We start from the raw sequence: 23150 nt of genomic DNA, 5'->3' as shown, positions 1-23150 counted from the left end.
GTTGTTGTTTTTTTATAATCAATAAAAAAATGATTAGCTTTATTAAGAACTGTACATAAACACAGTGCAAAGGCACACTTCATCTATGTATATTACAAGCCAAAATGTACATACTTTTTCAAAAAAAAGTAAGCTATAAAATATTAAAGCAATTTAAAAGAATTTTAGTTGTGTGGGAGAAAGCAACGCTGCCGTTTAGATCACGGCTCTCAGTTTAACATTTTCTGTGTTACATTCACGCCAATTTAAACTTTTGACTAAATGGTCCACACTTGTTTTGTATGTTACCACAAGACTGAAAACATTTACTGATAGTTGGTAGCACAGCAGCTCAATATAAACACAATATATACAATAAAAAGGTTAAAAATTTTGAAATTGTTCCAATATTTAGTTCTTCTTGGTCCGAAGAGAACGTGACTATAAAGATCTTCACAATCCAACTGATTATTATCAAATCATTTTGGCTGTACTGTCAATAACATAAAATGGGACTCGTATGAAGGAAATGGGATACAAGCTGCAGACCGCTATCGGCCAATACACCTCAAGTGGTTTGAACCAGCAAAGTAACCAACAAGCCAGCATTCTTTCTTAGAGCCCCCAACGCTTGCTAGCAGGGCTTTAAAAAAATAAAAATAGAACATAACAATATGAGTTAACTGTCTTTTGAACTCCTTCGTCCATTCTCATAATCAGAGTCCCGTCTATGTCTGTGTCTGTCCTTATGACGGCTGCTGTGATCCTCGCTGTGGTGCTTGTCTTTCCTCTTCTCCCCATAGCGGTCATCTGAGTGTCCGTGGTGCTTACTCCTCTCTCTGTCATAGCTGCGCTCACGCTTTTTCTCCCGCTCCCGGTCATGATGTCTGCTCTTTTTTCCGTGATAAGTGTCCCTGTAATGGCTCTGCCTCCCGTGGGGGTCTCTATCATCTGCTGTTCGCGGCCTCTCCCACGGGTCACAGTATCTCTCATCTAGGCGCTGGTAGTCTTTGGCCATGGATGAAGGTCGGCCAGGTGGTTCAGGGTAGCTCTCAGCGTACTGTGACTGAAGTCCAGAAAGAGCGTGTGAAGTGCTACCCTGAGCCCATGGTGCACTGTGGTTTTGATCTTGGGTGTGTGGGCTGGAGAAGGTGTCAGGAGGATGGCCTGTTGGGTAGGCGTAGCTTCCAGGTACTTGAGGCTGTTCCTGCTGCGATGGGATAGGTGCAGCACTGTTGTTTTCTGGGAGAGCTGGTGCCATTACTGAGTCGCGTTGGAGCTCAGAGGCTTCTGTGTAACACTCCATCTGTGGTCCTTGGACTGCAGGAGGATTTACGGTCTGACTTACTGTAGCATCAGCCTGGGACATGCCAGGATCTTCCTTTTCACTAACGAATGATGGAGTTGTTGTTTGCTTTTCTTCCTGCGGTTTGTTTCTGGCCTGAGAAACCTGTAAATATCCTTGGTGAAATAGTGTAACTGAATTATTTCTAGTGCTACTCAACACAGGAACTGCTTTGGGACTTGAAGGAGCTGGGTGGCTGGCTTTATCCTTTTGTTGCACCGTTTTATCTTCATTCACTGTGTAATACGCTGAAGATTTTTTCAATATTCCACTTAAAGGAGGCTTTGAGCTATTAGCGTGAGCCAGAGCAGCCTGGGATTCTGACTGCAACAAACAATTCCCTTCAGTCTGTGCTTTTTCACTTTCAGACAAAAGGCCAGCATCGCCTTTGTCTTCACAGGCAGCGCTGCTAGTTTCGGTCCCAACTGGAGCTGCTGACAAGCTTGCCAGGAACACTTCAGTCGATACATCTGGAGGCTTATCTTTCAGAGAGACTGGTGCACCATGGGTCACCACTGCAGCATCCTTTCCTGATGAGTTGTTAGCCGCAGATGTATCAGTCGGGCCGGATAGCTCCGGTTCAGCTTTAACAGATTTAGCTTCCTTCTTTTTTATGACATAGCGATCTCGTGGTGTAGCAGCTGTTGGACTTTTTGAGTTTCCAGTCGATGCCTCTGTTTTTAGCGCTGCTTGGGTCTTCTGGGTGTCATCTGCTGTTGTTGCAGGTTTACCTCCAACATCTGGCAGAGGTGGTAATTCCCCACCCCAGCCTACTAACACACCTGGAAGAAAGCGCAGTGGTTTTCCTGATTCCTGATTGTTGGTCTCCTCCGGTGCAGATGGTTCTTCCAAAGACTCTGTAATTGGCTCATCAACATCATCAGTAGTGTTAACTGGTTTGTCCTCTTTTTTATGTGCAGCAGTCAAGGAAGAGAGGAACAATTTCTCATCTTCCTCTTTTGCTCTGGTTTCCTTTGTGGAAACGGTGATGGGCTTGATTTCAGGAATAATCCTGGCCGCTTCGTTCATGTCAACAGAAAGAAAATCCCTTTTTGGTCTCTGGCGAATGAGGAGTCCAAGGAGAAGGTTGGCACGGTTGTTTTCTAAACCTGTCAAATGAAAAGATGAATTAAGTTTGAAAGATGAGAACAGTAATCAATTACAGAGAGGAAATAATGTAGGTTTAGTGTTCAGGTTACCTGGCCCATCAAAGGGAACAAGCTGATGAGGAACTTTTTCAGTGGCACCCAAAGGAATGAGATACATGTCCTTCACTTGTTTCAGGTTATTGGACACCACCCCGAAACGCCTACGACTGCTGAAGTAGGCATACAGAAGAGTATAAGAGATCTCATCTTCCTCCGTCTCAGGGGAGAAGCGAATCAGGCCCACCTCCTTTAATAAAAGAAAAAGCATGCGTCAGTAATATCTGCAATCCATGTGCAAGATCTTTGGAATGCATCACAAGGCATTACAAATCTTAAGGTTAATTGTCTGGACATAAACTGCTCTTGATCACAATATACCATATGTACGGTAAATTTTTATTATATATTTTATATTTATTGACCGATTTTTACTACAGGCTGTATTATCCCTTTAAGAGGGAAAGCTGCCAAAAACTCACTTTTGTTCCAGTTGCCCGAATCTTCTCCAAGTAGTCCCACACTATCTGTGGACTTATCCTTCCGCCAACTTGAATGTTGTCTGGAAGGTCCTGTTGAAAAAAAGAATTAAAAGGATCAAACCTTTCTGACAGTACTTAGTATAAAATACTTTTGCAGCAGCTATTCAAACTGTTGTTTGTTTAGCTGTGTCCACTTTACCTCAGTCAAGTTGTCAAATAAGCCCGAGACGGGGAAAGCTTTTGTCACAAGTTTTGCCACAGCGTGCATGTGAATGTATCCTCGCCACAGGACCGTCAGGTTGGAAAGGAAAGCTGCCTCTTCATCTCTTCCAGCTACGTGACCCGACCTGTGTCAAATATACCAGCAATGGAGCAAGCTTGCAAGAAGAGAAAGAAGTTTCACATCCGAACCACGCAGTGTCAGAAATACCTGCTTACCTTCCTTCATAGCCTTGAGCGTTTCGGAAGCTCTCCTCTAAAACAGTGAGGTGCAGGTCGTCGTCGATTGCAGGTTTTGTGTTCTTTGTCTCTTCTGCTTTGGCGGACTGCCTCCGGACCACTGTAGTAGCAACTTTGACCACCTTGGTTGGTGCCTCCTCCACAGGGGGCGCCATACGACCTTATTGAGAGAAAAAAAACATGTTTACACACACGTTGGTAACTGAGGATAGTGTGACGTTATAAGCAGAATAACTTAATGGCTTTTTTTCTCATGTCAGGTTTTACCTGTGCAGATTTTGCAGTGTAGGTCAAATAAGTGAGACTTGTGTTGGTTGGTTGTGTCTTTGTCCTTGTCGGTACTCTCTGCTTTTTTCTCAGGGGGTTTTGGAGGTTCTGCTGAGACTTCAATCGCTTTGGGAGGAGACTCAAGCTGACAAGGGGGAAAAAAACACAACGTTGAAGCAGACATGTCACCCTCTTTTACTTGTTAATAAACCGTAAGGCAGAGTATTATTTGCCGTGTCCCTTACCTCCGCAGGCGCAGGTGCTTTCACTGGTTCCTGGCTCTCAATTTCAATTTCACCTTTGTGTGTGATCTTAGTGATCGGCCGTCTCTCGGCCTCTCTTTGCTCCTTTTCAATCATTTCAATAGTCTGTCAGATGAAGGAAAACAAATTTAGATTTTAGAGGGTGACTGATTGTTTTTCATTCCAAAATACAACCATTAATGATAAAAAAAGAGAACATCTTCAAATATAATTATATTACTACTTGCTGCGCTTAACTTTGATATTGAATTATTGTGAGGTATTAGGGGGAATTATGTGCTACAAAATAAGTAAGAAACTACAACCTAGACTTAGACATTACTTACATGTCGGTTCTCCCTTTGTCGCCAAGCAGCCAATTCTTTCGAGGCCAGTTCCTCGGGGCTCATTCGAATGAGGTTACCAGGAGAGATTTCCCCTCTGAGAACCCTCCTAAAGAGGACCTAGAACATACAAAACAAGACATTAAAAGACAATTATAAGTAAACATATATTCAAACTCAAATGTTAATGCAACACCAAGAAACTTTACATTTGGATCGTGCCCGATGTTAAATGGTACTTACATTATTTTTAGTATCTTTGAGGTTAAACATTAAGCTTCTGTACTTGTTCTTGTATTTGTTGTCAGTGTCTTTATACAAGTGAAAAAGCTCTCTCTCCGTCTTCTTGGCAACTTCAGAGGCCCTCTCCACTGAGACGTCCAAATCAGACTCCTTCAACCTGCAGTGTGGAAAGCATCACACGTTTGGTGCACTAAGGTAGTTGTTTGTAAACTTTTTCAATGAAAAAAAAAAACTTAAGTACTTACACATTTCTTTTAATAACTTTGAATCATGAAATACTCACCTCTGTATAAGGATTTCTTTCAGAGAATCCCGCACACTTCGCCTGATTGCATCCACAGACACAGGCTTCTTCGAAGCTGAAGATGGAGTCTTGCTTTTTGTCTCTTGTTTCAGATAAAAACCTATGAGGATAGAATGACAATATCTACTGAGCAGGTGGGGGGAATCTGGGACCACAAGGATTACAAAATATCACAGATTCAACACAGAGTTGTGATACAAAATGTGATAAACAGACATTTCATAGGAAAATGATTTGGTATCTATTTTTTATGGAAGTGTATTGATGCCATGCCTAAAGAAGAAAAACTTATCAGTATCACATTATTACATGAAAAGGTTTTTCATGTTTTAAAAAGATATTTCATGTCATTACAACATACAAACTTATCAAACGTATTTGTGTCTCCCAAAATGTCCTCCCTGCACCCTTGATGTTTTTATACTAAATTTTAAACTTTGTTGAGTTGTCCAAAATATCAACAGTGAACTGGGAGACAATTCTGGGCTCTGTGACTAAATCCGGTTGTATTGCTTTAAAGCAACACTAAAGCACTTTCCCCGCTTCAGTCGCCCTACGGGTTGGAAGCGGAAATGTCCGTTACCGCTGTTGTGATGTCTCATTTGAACTAGGATCCGCATACCTGACCTGGCAAACTTGCATAATGTAACGTAATGGACAATTCTGCTTCCAACCAGTAGAGGGTCTGAAGTGGGAACAGTTCTTTAGTGTTGCTTTAAACATACACTCCTGTTAAAGCTATTTTTAATACCGGAAACATGCTATACTCACATGTACCACCACATGAAAATCAAATTTCCACTATTGTCAGCATATGGGCAGCTGCAGCATTTAAGTATTATATTTGGTTTCAGAAGTCTTTAAAAGTTTAGTTTGTACAGTTTTTTTGCTTGTGTAGATAGACATTTAAATAACAGCCTTTTTTTAAAGTCTTGAGCATATTTGTTGATGAAATTTGTCTAATTTGAACTGGCAGTATAAATGTAATAGCAATGTAATGTAATAATTTGAAGTTCTTTTTTTAATTTGAACAAAAAAGATGTCACTATATGTATAACAAAAAAGAAAGGATTAGTCATGTACTGTTGTGATCATCTTCAATCTTGTTTACATATTATAAAAGAATCACAAACCCAGTGAACTCACACTGGCCTTGAACCTAGTGTGTCATTAAAAACAGAATGTAAAAAAAAAAATTACCTGTTTTGTGAGCCGATTCTCTGACATCTGTGGACTGCCTCCTATCAGGATCCTGTTTATGGAGAGCAACATTAACCCTATTATTAACATCACAGGTCATTAAGAATGAAGATTTGAATAAAAATGAAAAAGATAACAAATAAAATATTATAACCCCGCCCCGGGCCAATGGTTTAAAAAGAAATACAGGGTGAGTTTAATCTGTGGGTAAATGCTCTAAACTTTGGTGAGTACACCACGCTAACCACACACCCGTGCAAGCCTTCGGTGCAGGCAAAGTAAAAGCAAAAAGACAACAAACCCTTGTGTAGTGGTAACCCTGGCTATGATTAATATCAGAGGAGGAATTAGCTGGGGGAACAAATAAAATATCCTTTGTATATAAAATATTTGTAAAAACTGAATGCATAATCAAATAGCTCTATTAAAGAACTCCTGGTGAAACTGCTTACCTTTCTTACTGGTCGAACGCCCCCTGATGTGAGTGTCTGGGAGGGTCCTGGTTGGTCCTTGGGAGACAGCTTAGGATCCTGTACCTCCACCTTCGCTTGAACTTCTGGTTTGGCTGCACTCGGGGCCTCGGGCTCCACCTTTTTGCTTTCGTCCTCACAGCACTTCAAGCACACGTACATCTGGTCCTCCTCCTCCATTTCCCGTACTTTCGTCAGGTCGAGACCAACGCAGTCGCCGTGGAACCAGTCGTCGCAGCGGCCGCAGCCTACCATGAACCTGAAGAAAGTATGGATATTATTAAGAGCTGTTTTTGCAAATAAGCATTCTGAACGCTAGATACACTCAAAATTAATGCCAATATTATAATCCCAATTTTTGTTCATTCAAACATATTTGACAGTAAAGTCTTTTGATAATTGTACAAATATTGTAAGTTGGCTGGCACCTTCCCCTCATCATGTCAATTACCTCAAGTCTTAAACTCCCTCAAATATTGCATGTGCTGAGTAAATTTGGCCATCAACAATGTAATGTTAACAGTTCTGTAACAAACAGTCCTAGCAAATTAAATCTACAACATGCAGTAAATAAGTTTCAGTGGCAAAATAATCTGTCTTGCCACACTTACATGTTATTGTGGTGTTTTTTGCACAGGCCACAACAGTTGTTTCCATCCCATACAGTCTCGCTGTTAACGGGTTGCTCCTCCGCGGCTTCCTTCTTCACAACAGGAGCATTGTCTGGAATAAACAGCTGTGGCTCCTCCACGGAGATGCTTCTTGCAGTTTTACTTTTCTGTCTTTGGAGGATCTTCTCTGGTTTTTTCAGTTTGGACTTTTCCTGCCCTCCTTCATCAGGTGATTTTAAAGAATGAGCTGGACGACCGGGCGTTGGGCTTGTGGTCTCAACTTTGGGGATGTTGGGAGGATAATGAGTATGTTTAGATGGTCCCTGCTGATCAACACGGTTGCCAAATGATGGGCTCTTCTTCACTACAGAGCTGGGTGCACTTGTCAATTTTGGTTTCATCTTACTCTCTCCTGTGCCTGGTGTCTTTTGGACTTTAATAGCAGGCTCACTTAGGGTGTCTTCTGCAGGCCTTTTCAAAGGTGAAATGTCTTTCTTTTCTTTTAGAGATTTAATTTTGTGCAGGTCTCCTCTTTGGATTTTGGATGGCATGTTTTGGGACACTTTATTTCCCTTCATCAAGTTGTTTGGTTTACCTGAAACCAAGTCCTTATTCTTGTTAGAAGTCAGTCCTTGTTTAGACTTGAGCAGTGTTTTGGCCGTGATCTGTTGTTTTTCCTCATCATCTGTCTTATTACTAACAGTACTTCTGTTCTTGTCATGGTTTTGTGGCTCTTTGATGTCATCTTTTCCTTTACTGACTGGCTTTTGCTTTTCAAGAACACTCCGATTGTCAAGTTTTGTCTCTTGCGTGCAGGCACTCCCCAATAAAGTCTCAGAGGTCTGCACGTCGTTAGGATTCACATATGGGCCCAGTCCAAGGGCTACATCATCAGCCGAACTCTTCGCAATTACATTCGCCTCTGCCACATTCCCGGAGCTGGGATTCTGTTCACTGGCAGCAACATCTGGCAAAAGGGCATACCCAATGTCCCCAGCATACGAAAAACCACCGTCAAGACACGCAGAGTGCCTTCCATCAACATTTTGTGTGTAAGAGGGTCCAGGAAGCAGTTCGATCCTGAATCCTGCAATTGTGACTGTTAATCGTCTCAATACAACGGAAGGATTCAGCCATAATCCACCATCAAGATCATCAACATTAATACGTCCTCCCAGAATTAATTCTTTCTTCAGCTGGTTGCCTTTAAGTCCTTTCTCAATAAGAAAGGACTTCTGTAGCCTGTTCGCTGGTTTCCTTCCTGGTCGTCCTCGGGGCATGGTGCTGGGGGATTTGTTAGCAGGTTGTGGACCACTGCTACACTCTGTTTCAAAGAGAAGAAACAAAACAGAAAAGTGTGTTTCACACCATCTCTAATTTGAAGGTGTCATCTGGTGAAAACAGGAATCTAAATGAGCCACTTACCGTATTCTAAAAAATTACGTGGACGTTTTTTCTGCCTGCCAAAAGGTCGCTTGACTTGGGTCGCTGCAACTGTCACTTCACTCCTGAGGCCTGTGGATGCTAAACTATCACTGAGACCTGCAACAGCCCAAAGGAATACATATAATGTATCTCCCTGTGTATCGATGTGAGGTGAAAAAGTACTAAATAAAAACAATATCTAACACACTCATAAAGAGAAAAAGCAATCACAACAATTCAAAATTAGCCATTTGGTTGACACTGGCAAATTTACAATGATGTATCATTGTGTACTGTCTCTTTAAAATGTAATAATTGTTTTAAAACATATTCAAATGTATACATATTCATTATAAAATAATTTAAAGCAAGCTGTTGTAATGTATACGTTAAACTTCCTCTACCACGTTTATAGTTAATTGTGAATGGCCTTTATTATGATGCAGTCACATGAAGTTGTGGTAGTAGCATACGTTGTGTGTATGTTTGCTGTGTGTTGACATACCTGTTGAGCCAGCAATTTGAAAAGTGGAGTCCTCATTGTCGAGCAGATTGAACTGAGAGCTTGCACATCCAAACATGGGGTCTTTGTCACTGAGCATGTTTTTCAGTGAATCTTCCAGTTGGAGTCCTTGCCCAAAGTCATTACTGCCTTCACATTCCAAATTCTGACCCGTTACCAGGGACTCATCCAACTGGTCACTGGGTATTAAATGGTTAAAGGTGTCCACAATATCCATGAATGCTGCTGCCTTCCTGTATGAAAACAACACACAGAATGTTGGGAAATTAGAAGTCAAATAACTTTTTTCCAAGAAAAATTATATTAATAATGCTTCAATTTAGCTATTATGCACCAGGTTCATTTAACTGGGCTCAGCGGCTCATTATGCTTTAATCTCAGGAAGCTCGAGAGGTCCTGTGCAGACACTCATTGGTCTTGAACGTCAAACTGATGTCGGTGGAGCCATGCACAGCAATAGGCAAAGCATACTGTCTAAGTCCAAATGATATGAGCAAAGCATCGTCAGCCCTTGACCTGTGGCTTCAAAATAAAAAATAAATAACTTTATAACTTAACATAGTTAAGACTAAGTTTTCAAAACACCTTTCTGCTGATTTAGGCTTCCTTTTTGCTTAAGTTCATTTTAATTTTCTGTGTTTCAGTAGTTTCCTTCTTAACTGGGAAAACGGAATTGATAATCGAGGTGAAATAGAAAATCATAGGCAACATTAGGTTGTCATGTGTTGGACTTAAGTCTGCTGTTGATCAACCGATAGCAGGCACAATATGAAAACTTTAGAAGTGTATTTATTCAATATTTAAAAAAATAAAGATCATACAAGATTTTTTTTTTTGCAAATTAAGGCTTTAGGACAGAAATCGCCTAATTTGTAAATGTTGGAACAAAAGTTTGACACTGTGAATAACATTAAACCTCTGATAACTCAGAGAATTGTAATGTTATGTGTTTATGTTTGAAGAAGCTATCTGTGTCTATTGGTGGGATGGGTGTCCAATATGGTTCACTTTTGAGAGACCATGTTTCTTGAATGGTTGCTCATTCATTCTGTTACACCGAAATCTGTGTCCCCATTCCTAAACCTGAACCAAACCCTTGTCCCTAACCTTAACTACAGAGGGGGCGCTACGCATTATAACCAGTGACTGATATTAACAGTAAGGCCACAGATCACGACGGGTCACAGATTTTGGTGCAACACCGGGACTGACTTTAATCCCCACTCATAGACACTAAACGTAACATTAACGAACATTCTGGACTTTATGCCTGCCTATCCTGAACTGTTGCACATTCCCTCACTTTTTTTGCAGATCCTGAGCATAACCAAAAAGCCTTATTTTCTTGCTGTTAAAACAGTTATATTGTACACATTTGTTTAGGTTATCGTGTCTTTTAAAATTTTTTTTGTAACGATGTCTGTTCTATATTTTAATGTTCTTGTATGTTTTAGAAACGTACTTTGCTGTATTGTTGACTTCCTTTTAATACGTTTGTGTATGCATCAATCACAAAGGCAAATTCCTTATAAGTATTACTTACTTGGCAATAAATCCTATTCTGATTCTTAAAACCTTCGAAGAGGGACGCAAGCTAGTGTTAAATTTACCTGCAAGTTACCCTGTTTTAATCAAGTTACAACTAGCTAACTTTAAGAAGGTCAGAATTGGAAAGTGCATAGAAAAAGCCCTACTTAAATATGTTATTAGATCTCTATACGGGTTTATTTAATGTCACCTAATAGTGCAGATGTATCTAAAATGTTCTCCCAACTAGCTAGCTAGCTAGCTAAGTGTTTCCTAGTTAGCTAGCATGCTAACGTTATTGAACGGCTAACAACAATCCGCTCATGGAATCCGCTGCAGAACGTAACATGTATGTTAGCAAGCTAACGGTAACTTATGAAGGAAGTTAACCCCCAATGTAACTCACTGTTTCAAAACTCTACCACTGTATCTACAAATAGCATTTACACCAAAAAAAAGTGTGCCAGTAAAGCTAAAAATATATTGCACAAAAATGTGAAAATATTTAGTTACATAGCTTGATGCTAAATCTGTCAGACTGGCTAGCTAGCTCGCTTTAGCATAGGCCTTAAGGTAGCAAAAAGATATTCTGTAGCTGCTGCTAACGGTCCTTAGATGATCACGCCCACGTGCACCTTTTCAAACGCTTGTTTGGATATGTAGTAATATTCGTCTCCATATATATAAGATTCATACCTCTCTCTTACTGCAATGCTGATCCAACTCGTGTAAGATTACATGCTAGCACAGCTGCTCCCAGTAACTTCCTCTAACTCAGCCGTCATTCGTCCCGATGCTGTAAAGCCCGATAGATTGTCACGTGGCTTCTGTTTACAGGTAGCATAGCAGCTGGTAGTAGGCTACAGACATAACACACGTCTACAGCGTGCTTTTTCAATGTGTATAAACAAGAGCAACGTTACTGAGGAGTTAACTGTTAGAGCATGTCTCAGTCAACTCTTCAAACGCATTCAGCAGTCCCCCCGAGAGAAAGAAAATGTTGATTTATTTCCATATAAAAAAAAAATTGACACCATCTTGCCTGGAAAGCAAAAGTATTTATTTGTTACACGTCAAAAACAAGCAGGCTCTAGCAATGGATGTATAAGTTCAAGCCTTTAGTGAAAAATAAACAGCAAGCAAGCCATTAAGTAGGGATATTTTCAACATTTTTATCATTTACCATCAACACTCTGATCCCCACTGGTCAAATAAAACAGCTTTACCGTATTCACACTGTCAGAAATGTCTTAATTTAACTAAGTGTTTGTTATTGAGCCTGTAGTTTGCAGTGGTGGAACTGAACTGCATTCTATGCAGTATTATTTCTTGATATTTTGTCCACACCATTTACATACATGAGAGTGGCAGAATATTAGAAACACCTTTCAACGTAATGCACTCCACCCACTAAGACCTGAATAATAAACATAACAAATATATTACCTTTCTGAATTCTAACAGTGTCAACACAAACCCTGTAAAAAAAAGTAATTTATGACAAAGTTGTTGTGGCCGGTAATACTTAAGGAAAAATAAGTGTTACCACACAATCTTATTAATAATTAATATTTGACTTAATTGCCTTTTAGATTGAGATTTCAATATCTATAATATATGTGCTTAATAGCACAGATCTACACCCCTACAGTATCAAAAGTGGGTTTATACACCTAATATACATTTGTATAACTTATAGGACAAATAACAAAGTAATTTGAAATTTGTAAATGACAAAATTAAAAAAGATTTCAAAGAATTGTTCAGTCTAGAACAAAAGTAATTTAAAACGTGTAAAGAAAAAACTAAAAAGGTATATACAAAGATGTGTCCAGTCTAGGAGGAAAATATATCAACTCCTGTCTCCATCACCATATAAACCAGCCATTTAGAGCTGCACCTATGTCTTAAATCACAATAGGACCACATGGTCATACAATCTAATTTGAATTCAAAATCAGGTTTGTATACAGTGAGTTTCTGTTTGAGCAGCCATTGTTTTAAAGGATCAAGAAAGGCCAACAATGGTGCTGGATGAAGAGGCTTATGAACAAGCCTGTTATTATGTTAACAACCCCCTAATAGTCCATTTTACTAAAAGGTGTTCGAAAAACAATGAAAACCAAAACAACTTTGATGAAACTGAAGTCAGAGACATGCAGTACTTATTTAGTAGCTCATTTTATTGAATGCACTTACTAAACCTTGAGTTGAATGTCATTAAGACTAGAAAAGCGCTTTATAAAAACAATTCGTTTACTAGTTCCACCATTCAGCATACATTACATGGCAGCACTGAGATCAAATTGAATTTAAAAGGCATCCTATGGTCACAATGATCTACACACAATGACTTTGAATACTTGTGTAACTTGGAAGTTTATAAAATTGGGAAAACACATTTATACAGATGCATTTCCAATGTAGCAGTCTGCTTTTACCCGTCTAAGATGTTAGCAAATGTTTAGACCTTAATTGGATTAGGTGTTCAAATGTGGAGTTGGACAGTGGATGTGGAGAAATAAACTAACACAATGTTAAGGAGATTTTAATAAAATAAAGCAGACATCTGATATTATATGTAAAATGTAATCCAGAATTCAGGGGATGAGAAAAGAATAGGTAAATGTATGTACTAGATGCTCAAATCATACATCTTAAGAATTCGATACAAATAATATATTATTAATAATATATTTCACTGTACAGATGTACTGCACAGTACATGCCGTAGGCATCCTAGATTAGAGACAAGAAAAAATAATTGTTTAATGTGGCTAAAAACAACAGTAGAAAATGAAGTAGTGAATTAGTGGAAATCCTAAGAAATACAGTTATATTGGTCATTTATATGACTAATAAGTATTTAAAATATGTTAAAATGGTTATTGGGATTATTGCATACTGTATATAAGATGAATAATATACTACTATATATATTGGGATAACTGCTCTTTAGATCTTTCATTTGGGTCTAATCCGTACCAAAGAACATCTTGATCCACTGCTGCCCAAGCCATTCGCTCTGTGGTAAATGTGGCGGCCCACTCTCCTGACGGAGAAACTACGATAGCGCCTCCTGCACCACGGACACGTTCTCCCATGTACTGCAGAGACACCTGTGAAGAATCTGCTACTGATTTACCTGGGAGGAAATATAAAAATAGATGGAAATAGTTAACTAACAAAACACATTTAGGGAATCAATGTGTGGCCATGTCCTTACACAATACCATACAACAAACAGACAAAAAAATATACAAGTGTATCCATTTGTGCGGTTTTTAGTGCCATTTTCAGAAAAACAAGAGCTTCTAAAAACATGCATTCCTATGTCAGTGAAAGCCATAATGTTACAACAGCAAAATGTACATCCAAGTGCGAGTTAACAGACAAAACCACATTTCATTCTTTGAGTCCTACAGAACTTTTTTTTACAATTTAATTCTGCTACAAAACGTTTAGCGTATAGAAAAGCTTGTCTTAAGCCAACTAACACACTCATCTATCAAATTCATCGGAGCCATAGTTGAGATCATCATACTGTCAAATTAATTCTGCTCAAACATAGTTGTGCTATCCGAAATAAACAATGGTTGCATTAGTTCTGTATTGCCAGACAGAGAAAACTAACAGGCTACAAAGCAAAACTATTATTACTCTAAACTATGCTAAACCCACAAGATATGTACACTATTTTAACATGATTCATTCATTCATTCCATGTTTTAAGGATTATCCCAAAAACAGAAGTGGTGACATTAAATTACATTAAGACCAGACAAAGTCTTAAAATATGTGGCTTGTCTTAATAGTTTGAAAGTGTGATACTTCACCTTGTTCAATATGTGACAGAATGAGTCTGGCCAATGTGACTTTAAGAATGGACTCTCCATGACCGGTACAAGACACTGCACCACTAAAGTTGTCTGCGTATCCTCCAGAGCCTTATTTACAATAGAGAACATGAATAAATACCACAAAATAAAAAAAGAATGATAAAAACAAAGTTGGGGGCTCTAACTGAAATGATCATTTTATTTTTACAGTGTAACTTGTATACAGTAGCTTATGGTGTAATAATATCAGACTATATAATAATTATATATGATAATGATTACTTGTAATTTAATTTCATCTAAGTTGAACTGCAGCTAATAGTGGAAAAGTGCAAATAAATGAAGTCGTACCTATGATCGAAGAATCTCCCACTCTGCCAATCATTTTATTTCTGATCCCTCCAGTTGATGTTGCACATGCAACATTACCAGCAGAGTCCACAGATACCGCCCCAACAGTATCATGGGCCCTAGAATAACAACAAAAGGTTAAAAAAGGTGTACACATTTCACTTCTGATGTAGCTCAGAACAGGAAAATACTTTGCACATCTATTACATGAAACAGGTGTGTAGAAGAGGGACAAGCAGGTCTAAAGTTGCAAAGAAATTCCTGCACACTGTCTCAACTGCAACTTTCAGTACTAGACATTCATCAAGCAAAAACGTTTTTGTGTTTTATAGCAAAAACAATTTGCCTGATCCTCTTACTCCCCAACAGCAAAACAGAGCTGTTCTCCAGGTGCCAATTTATGGAAAACATTTTTCTAAGATGTGCCAAAATACATAGGTTGTTTTGAGAATTAAGAAGGCATTTACCAAGCAATCATCACATTTGATGAAACTTATTATAATGACCATCAAAACCACATTGTGATCCAATGTTAATGAAAGCAGTTTCATCGTTTCTGTTGGGTTTTTAAAAACATTTTCTCCCGCTGTTTTAACTTTTGTGAAAACATTTTTGCATAGAAGCTCATTCTCTACCAAGCAGGCAGAGTTTATATCTGTTTTATTTTCACACCAGGCTATTCATCCTGAAAAGATTAGAGTTGCATGACATTGACAAAAAAAGTTATGGAAAAACACATCAAAATAGATTCATAACAAATTAAACAAGTTTTCTTACAACACAAGGATTATTTTAACTGACTGTCATATTGGACTGGTAAAACCCAAATAAATAATTAATGAGCATGTCTACAGAACAGGACCTATTAGAAACAATAAAAAATAAATATAAAAAAATTGTGCATAGTTATTGTAACACTTTTGATATAATATTGCACAACGTGATATGGCAATAACGATATTGAGTCAATATATCATGCACCCCTAAAAAAGAGGCTGTGGAGGATGTATGAATGAAATTCAGACTAGAATAGAAAGGGTCAAAATAAAGTCAAACACTGCAGATACTTACCACTGACAGTTGAAATCCTGCATTACTTCAGTGAGATAGTTCTTGTGCTTCTCCCACTCGTTCCTCTCATACTCAGTCACCAGTGTATCAGTGGGAACTGTGGCCATGCCAATGCTCTCTGCAAACAGGTTTGCACCTCTGCTTGTCAACATGATGTGGGATGTCTGAAACGTTCAGTGGCAGCAGACATGTAAGAAAAAGAACTTTTAAAAAAAAACATTTTTATTGTTGTGACCACTCAGTTCAATGCACAAAAAGCTCTTTGCCATTAGAAACATAAAAACCATCATTGGTCTCCTTTTAAAAAGAGAAAAACCTTTTCCATTACAGCCCGCGCCAGTGACACAGGGTTGGCGATGTTTTTCACTGAAGACACGGCACCACTGGTAAGTGTCCTTCCATCCATGATAATGGCATCCAGCTCCACTTCTCCATCAGCATTTAGCACTGCTCCATGCCCTACAAGCACAATCAGTAACTAAATTACACTATGGCTCAGACAGATGCAGGTGTTGTCAAAGCTGTGAAAAGCTGATAGCGAGTGTCCATGTAACCTGGAGGTAGTTTATAAATGCTAAGAAACTAAATCAAATCTAACAACAGCAGACAGAGAGAGTGTGAGAATGACAGGCGGTTGTCATATGTCGCCTGCTCCATCCTCATAAGTCCACAGGGTGGTGACAAAACTGTGTAAAAGAACATAGTACTTATGAAATAGGGCTGGGCAATATATTATATTATATCGATATTGTGATATGAAACTAGATATCGTCTTAGATTTTGGATCTCGTAAAATCGTTATGTATTAATTGTTGTCTTTTCCTGGTTTGGAGGGCTGCATTAGAGTAAAGTGATGTAGTTTTCTGAGCTTAGCAGACTGTTCTAGCTGTTCTATTATTTGCCTTGATACAATTTGTCATTATATTAAGATTTCTGATTATTTATCAAAAATCTCATTGTGTAAATAATATTATTTTAAAGCACAAATTGTCATTATCAACATCAAGGTTTTTAGTCAAGAATATCATGAATTATATGCTCCATATCGCCCAGCCCTATTATGAAATAATATATGTACATAAAGTGATTCTTAAGAGTTCCATTGGTGCTGATGTATAATTTAAAAGCTTTTAGGGTCTGAAATGTAGCTTTAATGTAGCTTCCTTCTATTCAAATTTGAGTTAACACATATGCCCGTATAAAGCATGTTGGCAGTGTTTATCACACTGACAGAAAACGATTTGTTCACATGCAACATATGAATTACTGTGCTGACAGTTGATCTACACAAATTCATTTCTGTAAATTGTCCATTAACAGTATGTTAGTCACAGTCATGGCCAAGACCTTTTGTGAAAGGGATTCACGTTAATTTAAGTTCCCAAAAGATCAAGCACAAGCGGATTGTTATTTTGTACAGTGTATTGGAGTCTACCCTCTACTGGGCAAGTTTATTGTTTATGTTTTTTGTTCAAGCTTGCTGAGGTTCTAAAATGTAGATTAGATTTTGGTGCAGGCTCCATTTTGGATTAATATCAAATATTGAGCCCCATGATCAGTTAGCAACCTCAGCTCTGCTGACCGTCATCACCACTCTGATTCCAGATGGGGTGTAGATGAATGTTGGCATCGCCACCAGCAGATGGAGACGTTGAGCTATAGACAGACTACCTGAATCATTAGAGTATATTGATCATCAGTGAATGGCGCACAGGTGGGAGTAATTTCAGGATTTGTAAACTGGTGTATGAATGCATAAGAGCCAAGAGCTGTGGCTTTCAAACCTGTTGCTAAGATCTATTTAAATTACAAATATAAGAGTACAGATATACACTGAGTTGCCAGTTAATAGGTATACCTAGCTAAAAATAATGCAGTCTAATACAACAGTCCTGCAATACATCAATACACTGTGTCTATATGGTTATAATATATTAGGAAGAATAAATGTGTACAGTTTACCTGCATTAAACACAGTATTTTCTTCCAGAGTCCTCACAGCTGCCTCAACAGCATCCAGTGCACTACCTCCTCCTCTCAGCACTGAAAACCCTTCACATGCTGCAACCTTTACTCCATCAACAGAGGCCTTGGCCAGGTCATCCGGTATAGCCCACGCCCCACCGTGCACGACTACAACTGCTGACATCTTTAAGTTCCTGCAGGGAAAAGACAAATACCTAAAATCAATACTAAGATCACTTAACTTTTAGGCTCTCATTAGTCAATGGCCGTATCTCATCCCCCTTGTTTGATAACTCCTCGGCTCCTTGGTCCGGGGCTAAACCCGATGTTGTTCTGTCCCTCCATTGTGAAGGCAGTCATAAAGCTCTTACTTCGTCTCTGAGGAGTGAGCATCAAGGAGGGATCATTGAGGAGCCATGGTCGAGAAAACACAAGAGCAGCCTTCCCAGAAGCCATGCAGCTGAAAGAGTTGCTAACTCTGACCAAACAGCTGATGTATTTATGTGACACTTCAGAAGAAAGGACGTCTCATCCCTCTAAAACACATTTGCTCGTTGGCTCTCTCCTCCAAAGATTTCCCCACGTCTTTCACCAACCAGACAGCCGACCTTTGGCAGAAAAGGCAGTTGGACTGATCGGTCCCCCCAAGTTGGTCAAAAAAGTGCCTCGGAACACACCGAAGTGACAAGACGTAATACGTCTCCATAACAGCAGGCGGGTCAAATTTGAATTGTCACCCAGGTTAGCACTCCACCAATCAGATTGGTCATTTGACTCCAACTGTCAGCAATGCCCGACCAAGCATGTCAGGTCGGCCAAAATGAAGGTCGCCGGCCCCTCCAGTCCACTCTGGACGGATGACTTCCCGGAACACACGGGACAGATTCGAGTCACTGACCTCACCAGACTGTCCGATGGCCAATTATCGGGTTGTTCTTTCACAGCCCTAAGACGCGAGGAAGGGAAGCAAGTGGAGGAGATGGGGATGCAATTTAAGGGCTTTGGGATGTACCCTATATCCTTGATGCTCCACTTCCGGGATCGCTCCAGTGTTTTCTCAAGCACGACTAAGACTACGTTTATTCATGGGCAACTATTTTAATAAACCGACATTTCGACCTCTCCGTTTTCAAAAATAACATTGTGCACAGCTGTTAGTTTTCAGAAAAGTGTTTATATACACGCACCTGTGTATATGCCATGAATGCCATCAAGAGCATGGCAAACCTGAAGGGGGCAGTGTGACAAGAAGCTCAATCCCATGTTAGCCAATCAGAATCCAGAAAATAGCAACAACAGCAACGAATCACTTCCTCGGCTGCCTAATCCTCCGATTGTCCAAAGGGGTAAGCCTCTCTCCACAACGCGTAGCTGCTATGGCGCCATTTTGACGCCAACAAGCCATCACCTGCTTTTAGCATTCCATTGACTGCCATTCATTTTTAAGTCACTTTTACAGTGAATAACTTTACATCTGAAGCGTTTAAAGACTCTATTTCTCAATTTATAATAGGCTCCATTTCCTTATACCTCACATTATGGTTTTGTAGCTGGCGTTTTTGTAAAAAAGTGCCATAACCACGTGATTTACTGTCGCATAGTAGCGGAATAGGAATTAGGAGAAGCTTGCAGGCAGTTTCGACTCACATTCGCTGTTAAGGTTTTATTACTAATGTTAACTAGCAATTTAGTTAGCAATAATTAGCCTGCACCTATGTTATCTTCTTGCATATGCCTATGCTCTCTGTCTCTGCAAGATTGGGAATGATTGATATTTCTCTTGCACAGCTACTAGAAGACTTACAACTTTCAGACAGGTTGCTCACGTTATCTATGTCATCAAGCTCAGTTGGAGGCTGCATAGTAAAGCTTAGCACTCACCGGAAAAGTGCTTCTAATATCCTTCACTGGTCTCCGATTTCTTTAACTGTCTGTGTTTTTCTCCGTTTACATGCAAACGTGTAAACGAAGATTTCTCTGGCCGGAGTTTTTAGAAAGAACCATGTTCAGGGGCAAATTCTCCTTTTGGATGTGAACGAATGGCTCAATTGAAGGGAAATGTCTCAGTTTTTCAAAATAACCATTAGTTTCTTCAACTGTCTATGGTTTACAAGGGCCCTAATTTGCATCGGCTCTGTGCGGACCTCAGCGCGCCCACGACTAATCCGATTGGTTTAAAGAAATTCCATTAAACCAGAGCATGTTTTCCCGATGTTTTCTTTATTAATCATTTACAGGTAGCCTAAACATTATACTTTTTATCAAGAAACATCTTCATTAAGAGTGCAACCATGATTTCATACATGCATGTATTGTAGTTATTTTAATAGCAATAACATTAACATGTTTTCATCAATCAATTCTGTTGTGAAAGCAAGTTTCTTTCAACTTATGCTTCTTATGTACCAAGCTTAAGGCCTTTTTGCCCTTCAAAGACTTTGAGAGGGTTATACATGCTATTGTTATTGTAATGCTCTGTATGTAGGTGATAGCTAGGCCTCCCTTTCTCGACTACCACTGGTTCATAATGCTGCTGCTCGTCTCCTTACTGGGATTCGTAACCGAGAGCACATCACCCCTGTCCTTGCCTCTCTTCACTGGCTCCCAGTTAATTTTAGGATTGATTTTAAGATTTTATTGTTTGTTTTTAAAGCCCTTCATGGACTAGTTCCAGTCTACATCACTGATCTGTTGAAGCCACATGCTCCTTCAAGGTCATTCAGGTCTGCTAACCAGTCTCTTCTTGTTGATCCTAAAACACGGCTCAAGAGCAGAGGGGATCGAACTTTGGAATGACTTGCCTCTTCATGTCAGACTGGCCCCCAGCTTTCCGCTTTTTAAATCGCGATTAAAAACACATTTTTATTCCCTGGTTTTTAATCCAGAATGATAACTGTATGTTGTATTTGTCTGCTGTTGTATTCTGTCTATTTATTGTTTCATGTCAATGTACAGCACTTTGGTAAACCTGGTTGTTTTTAAATTTGCCTTAGAAATAAAGTTTGATTGCTTGATTGATTGATGTTTTGAAGTGTTGATCTGACACGTGTGAACCCTCTTAGTCACTGTCTTTGGACAGACACAGGTACAGCAAAGAGCAACACGACCATCAATTTTATGCAGATAACTGAATAAACATACTAAAAGTTAAATATTTTCTTACATTTCCTGATCTTCTCGCTTCCTCCCGGTGGAGAATCCCTCCGCCATAGTCAAGTGATTTCATGGGATTTGCCAAAAGTTTTGTTCCCCCCCCATCGCGCATCGCGCGATTAGCTGCCTGCACACTAATGTCAAGTTTGATCTGATTCAATGGGAAACTTCCGATAAAACCTTTCAAATTAAAACCCGTGTTTCCGAACTCGATGAACGTTGTGTTAAAAAAAAAGCCATCTTTAAAAAGAAAAGAAAAGAATAAAAATGTCAGTATACTGAGCAATTTCTGTTTTCCCAATGATCTTTTGGCACCATACATAATCATGCATTCAGACACTAGCTTATCCACAAGCCATAGCCCTAACTACAGACTGTAAAAATAAGCCCATAACAAGCCTGATGGTAGGCCTAAAAAGAACGTGTCTGAGATGTCCCATCAGGTATTGCGCAGCCTGTTGTGCCCAATGCATGATTGTGTCATACCTTCTTTGTTTCACCTTTACAAAAAATATCATACACCAGATAAGATAAATAGACAATCCTGTATCAGGTAGCCACATTAGGACGACCCTGGGCCCTAGGTGGGTCTCTTTCATTGGCCAGTTCTGGTGCATACATATTTTTAAATATAGTTTTATTTTGAAAAGGTAGGTCTGAATACCACTTTTGAAATGTTGTGCTTGGCTTCATGAAGGCGGGGCTACGAGGGGCCAAAAGAGGACAGAGTTCATCAGCTGGCCAAGCAATCACAATGGTCTTCGGCATTACATAATTATTACCACCTTATAATAACATCATCAAGTTATATGGAAACAAATCAGTATTCAATTCAATTTTATTTATAGTGTCAAATCAAAGCAGAATTATTTATAAGGACATTTCGAGCTCTAGTATGTCTAAACTAAACTCTGGTCTAAACATCCATGTTCTGGGGGTTGTTGGTGTTTGTGGCCTTAAGCAAAGGTTCGTTGGTCCTGTTATTGATTCGTCTGTGTCTGGGGCTTCTGAGTTAAGTAAGAAATCAAAGTTTAACAGAGCAAACTCGGCAAAAGCCTGGTAAGAACTGTAGAGATCCATCCAGTTACAAACTTTAGCACTCACAAACTCTCACTCCATGCAGCAACAAGCAGGACAAGTAAACACTTTAAAGATAATTATTAAGTAAATTATTTTACACCAGACCTACAAAATTGTAAATTGGCCCCCCACTTCTCCTTAAACCTTATACTCCAATCAGGACTCTCCGCTTCTAGAGCACAAGGCTCCTGTCTGTTCTGTTAAAAAGAAGTCAGCAGGCCACAGGGCCTTCCCCCATAGGGCCCCCATCCTCTGGAATAAACTCCACATGGACATCAGACAGTCTAATTCTGTTCAAACTCATTATTTTGCCTTTTCAGTTAGTTGTTTATTCTGGCATTACTATGCTGGCTTGCCAGCCTCCATTCTAATGTATAATTGAAGCCTGGTATAGAAAAATATTGACTTTCTGAAGCCCACTGCATCTCAATAACCCTCTGTTGAAAGCACTGTCTGTCTGTCTGTCTGTTACTCTCACTTTCTCACTTAAATCTTTCAGTTCAATAGGCTTTTTGGACCTGTTATTTGACACGTGTTGCCAAAGCACAATTACTATTACTCCCTTGGAAAGAGGATGTCAGATGCTGTAGGTCTACAAATTGAAAATACCCCTGACAAAATTGTAAATTTGTGATCTTGCTTAAAAAATCAAACTGACTTGAAAAACATCTATACAAATTTAGAGGCAATCTTGACAAAATACAGTAATGCAAAATAAAAGAGATATAGGCATCACTGCCGCGGGTAATGCAAGCTTACCCAAATACTCCGTCCTACAAACATGGACAGGCAGCTCTCCTTAGAATTGTATCTGCGGGTTAATTCCCACTCAAAGATATTGGCACAATCCCAAAGTCTGGACTCACAGACTCATGGACCTTGGTGCACATTCTCGCAAAATTTATAAGGGCTTAGAGTTGTCCCAATGTTGAATTTCAATGGGCATGAGGGTTTAAGGACACACTTACCGAGCCCGTTCCGTGAGTCCGTGAGTCAAACACAGAACATTATTAAAACATACTTTGACAAAGACAGGAACTGTTCAAAACAAATGGCGGTTTTCCACTGCGTGGTATCTACTCGACTCGCCTCGGGTCTACTCGCTTTTTTTGGTTTTCCATTACG

At 39.4% G+C, this 23150-nt stretch overlaps 2 protein-coding genes across 4 annotated transcripts; both read right to left on the bottom strand.

The window, feature by feature from the left end:
* Positions 1-24: 24 nt before the first annotated feature.
* Positions 25-11510, bottom strand: phf3 (PHD finger protein 3). 2 transcript variants are annotated; one of them, XM_034897348.1, is made up of 16 exons: positions 11263-11510; positions 9022-9272; positions 8517-8639; positions 7092-8415; positions 6463-6739; positions 6011-6062; positions 4790-4910; positions 4507-4663; positions 4267-4383; positions 3923-4045; positions 3678-3822; positions 3390-3570; positions 3151-3298; positions 2952-3041; positions 2524-2719; positions 25-2433 (listed from the first exon to the last, which is right to left on the bottom strand). In XM_034897348.1, the coding sequence occupies exons 2-16, from the start codon at positions 9254-9256 to the stop codon at positions 659-661; spliced, it is 5064 nt and encodes a 1687-aa protein (XP_034753239.1). In that variant the 5' UTR covers positions 9257-9272; positions 11263-11510; the 3' UTR covers positions 25-658. The 2 variants fall into 2 exon arrangements, with proteins under 2 accessions (XP_034753239.1, XP_034753240.1); XM_034897349.1 differs by having other exon boundaries at positions 8517-8633.
* A 1357-nt stretch (positions 11511-12867) lies between these two features.
* On the bottom strand, positions 12868-21085 carry si:dkey-103j14.5 (isoaspartyl peptidase/L-asparaginase). Of its 2 annotated transcripts, XM_034898881.1 has the most exons (8): positions 20956-21085; positions 17790-17986; positions 16144-16286; positions 15828-15991; positions 14757-14875; positions 14403-14513; positions 13498-13711; positions 12868-13466 (listed from the first exon to the last, which is right to left on the bottom strand). In XM_034898881.1, the coding sequence occupies exons 1-8, from the start codon at positions 21000-21002 to the stop codon at positions 13433-13435; spliced, it is 1029 nt and encodes a 342-aa protein (XP_034754772.1). In that variant the 5' UTR covers positions 21003-21085; the 3' UTR covers positions 12868-13432. The 2 variants fall into 2 exon arrangements, with proteins under 2 accessions (XP_034754772.1, XP_034754773.1); XM_034898882.1 differs by having other exon boundaries at positions 12868-13711.
* Positions 21086-23150: the final 2065 nt, after the last annotated feature.

This window comes from Etheostoma cragini, chromosome 17 (genome assembly GCF_013103735.1).
Source record: "Etheostoma cragini isolate CJK2018 chromosome 17, CSU_Ecrag_1.0, whole genome shotgun sequence".
NCBI lineage: Eukaryota > Metazoa > Chordata > Actinopteri > Perciformes > Percidae > Etheostoma > Etheostoma cragini.
The sequence above is the reverse complement of the archived record's forward strand: the minus strand, read 5'-3'. Positions and strand labels throughout refer to the sequence as shown.

Excerpts from the sequence above, each read along its gene's own strand:
- phf3 (XM_034897348.1), bottom strand. The coding sequence starts at position 9,256 with ATGGATATTGTGGACACCTTTAACCATTTAATACCCAGTGACCAGTTG. Across the intron at positions 6,740-7,091 it reads AAAAAACACCACAATAACAT|GTTCATGGTAGGCTGCGGCC; the intron begins GTAAGTGTGGCA and ends TACTTTCTTCAG. Across the intron at positions 3,571-3,677 it reads ACACTGCAAAATCTGCACAG|GTCGTATGGCGCCCCCTGTG; the intron begins GTAAAACCTGAC and ends TCTCTCAATAAG.
- si:dkey-103j14.5 (XM_034898881.1), bottom strand. The coding sequence starts at position 21,002 with ATGGCGGAGGGATTCTCCACCGGGAGGAAGCGAGAAGATCAGGAAAT. Across the intron at positions 17,987-20,955 it reads AAGCGAGAAGATCAGGAAAT|GAACTTAAAGATGTCAGCAG; the intron begins GTAAGAAAATAT and ends TTTTCCCTGCAG. Across the intron at positions 13,712-14,402 it reads TCTGTCACATATTGAACAAG|GTAAATCAGTAGCAGATTCT; the intron begins GTGAAGTATCAC and ends ATTTCCTCCCAG.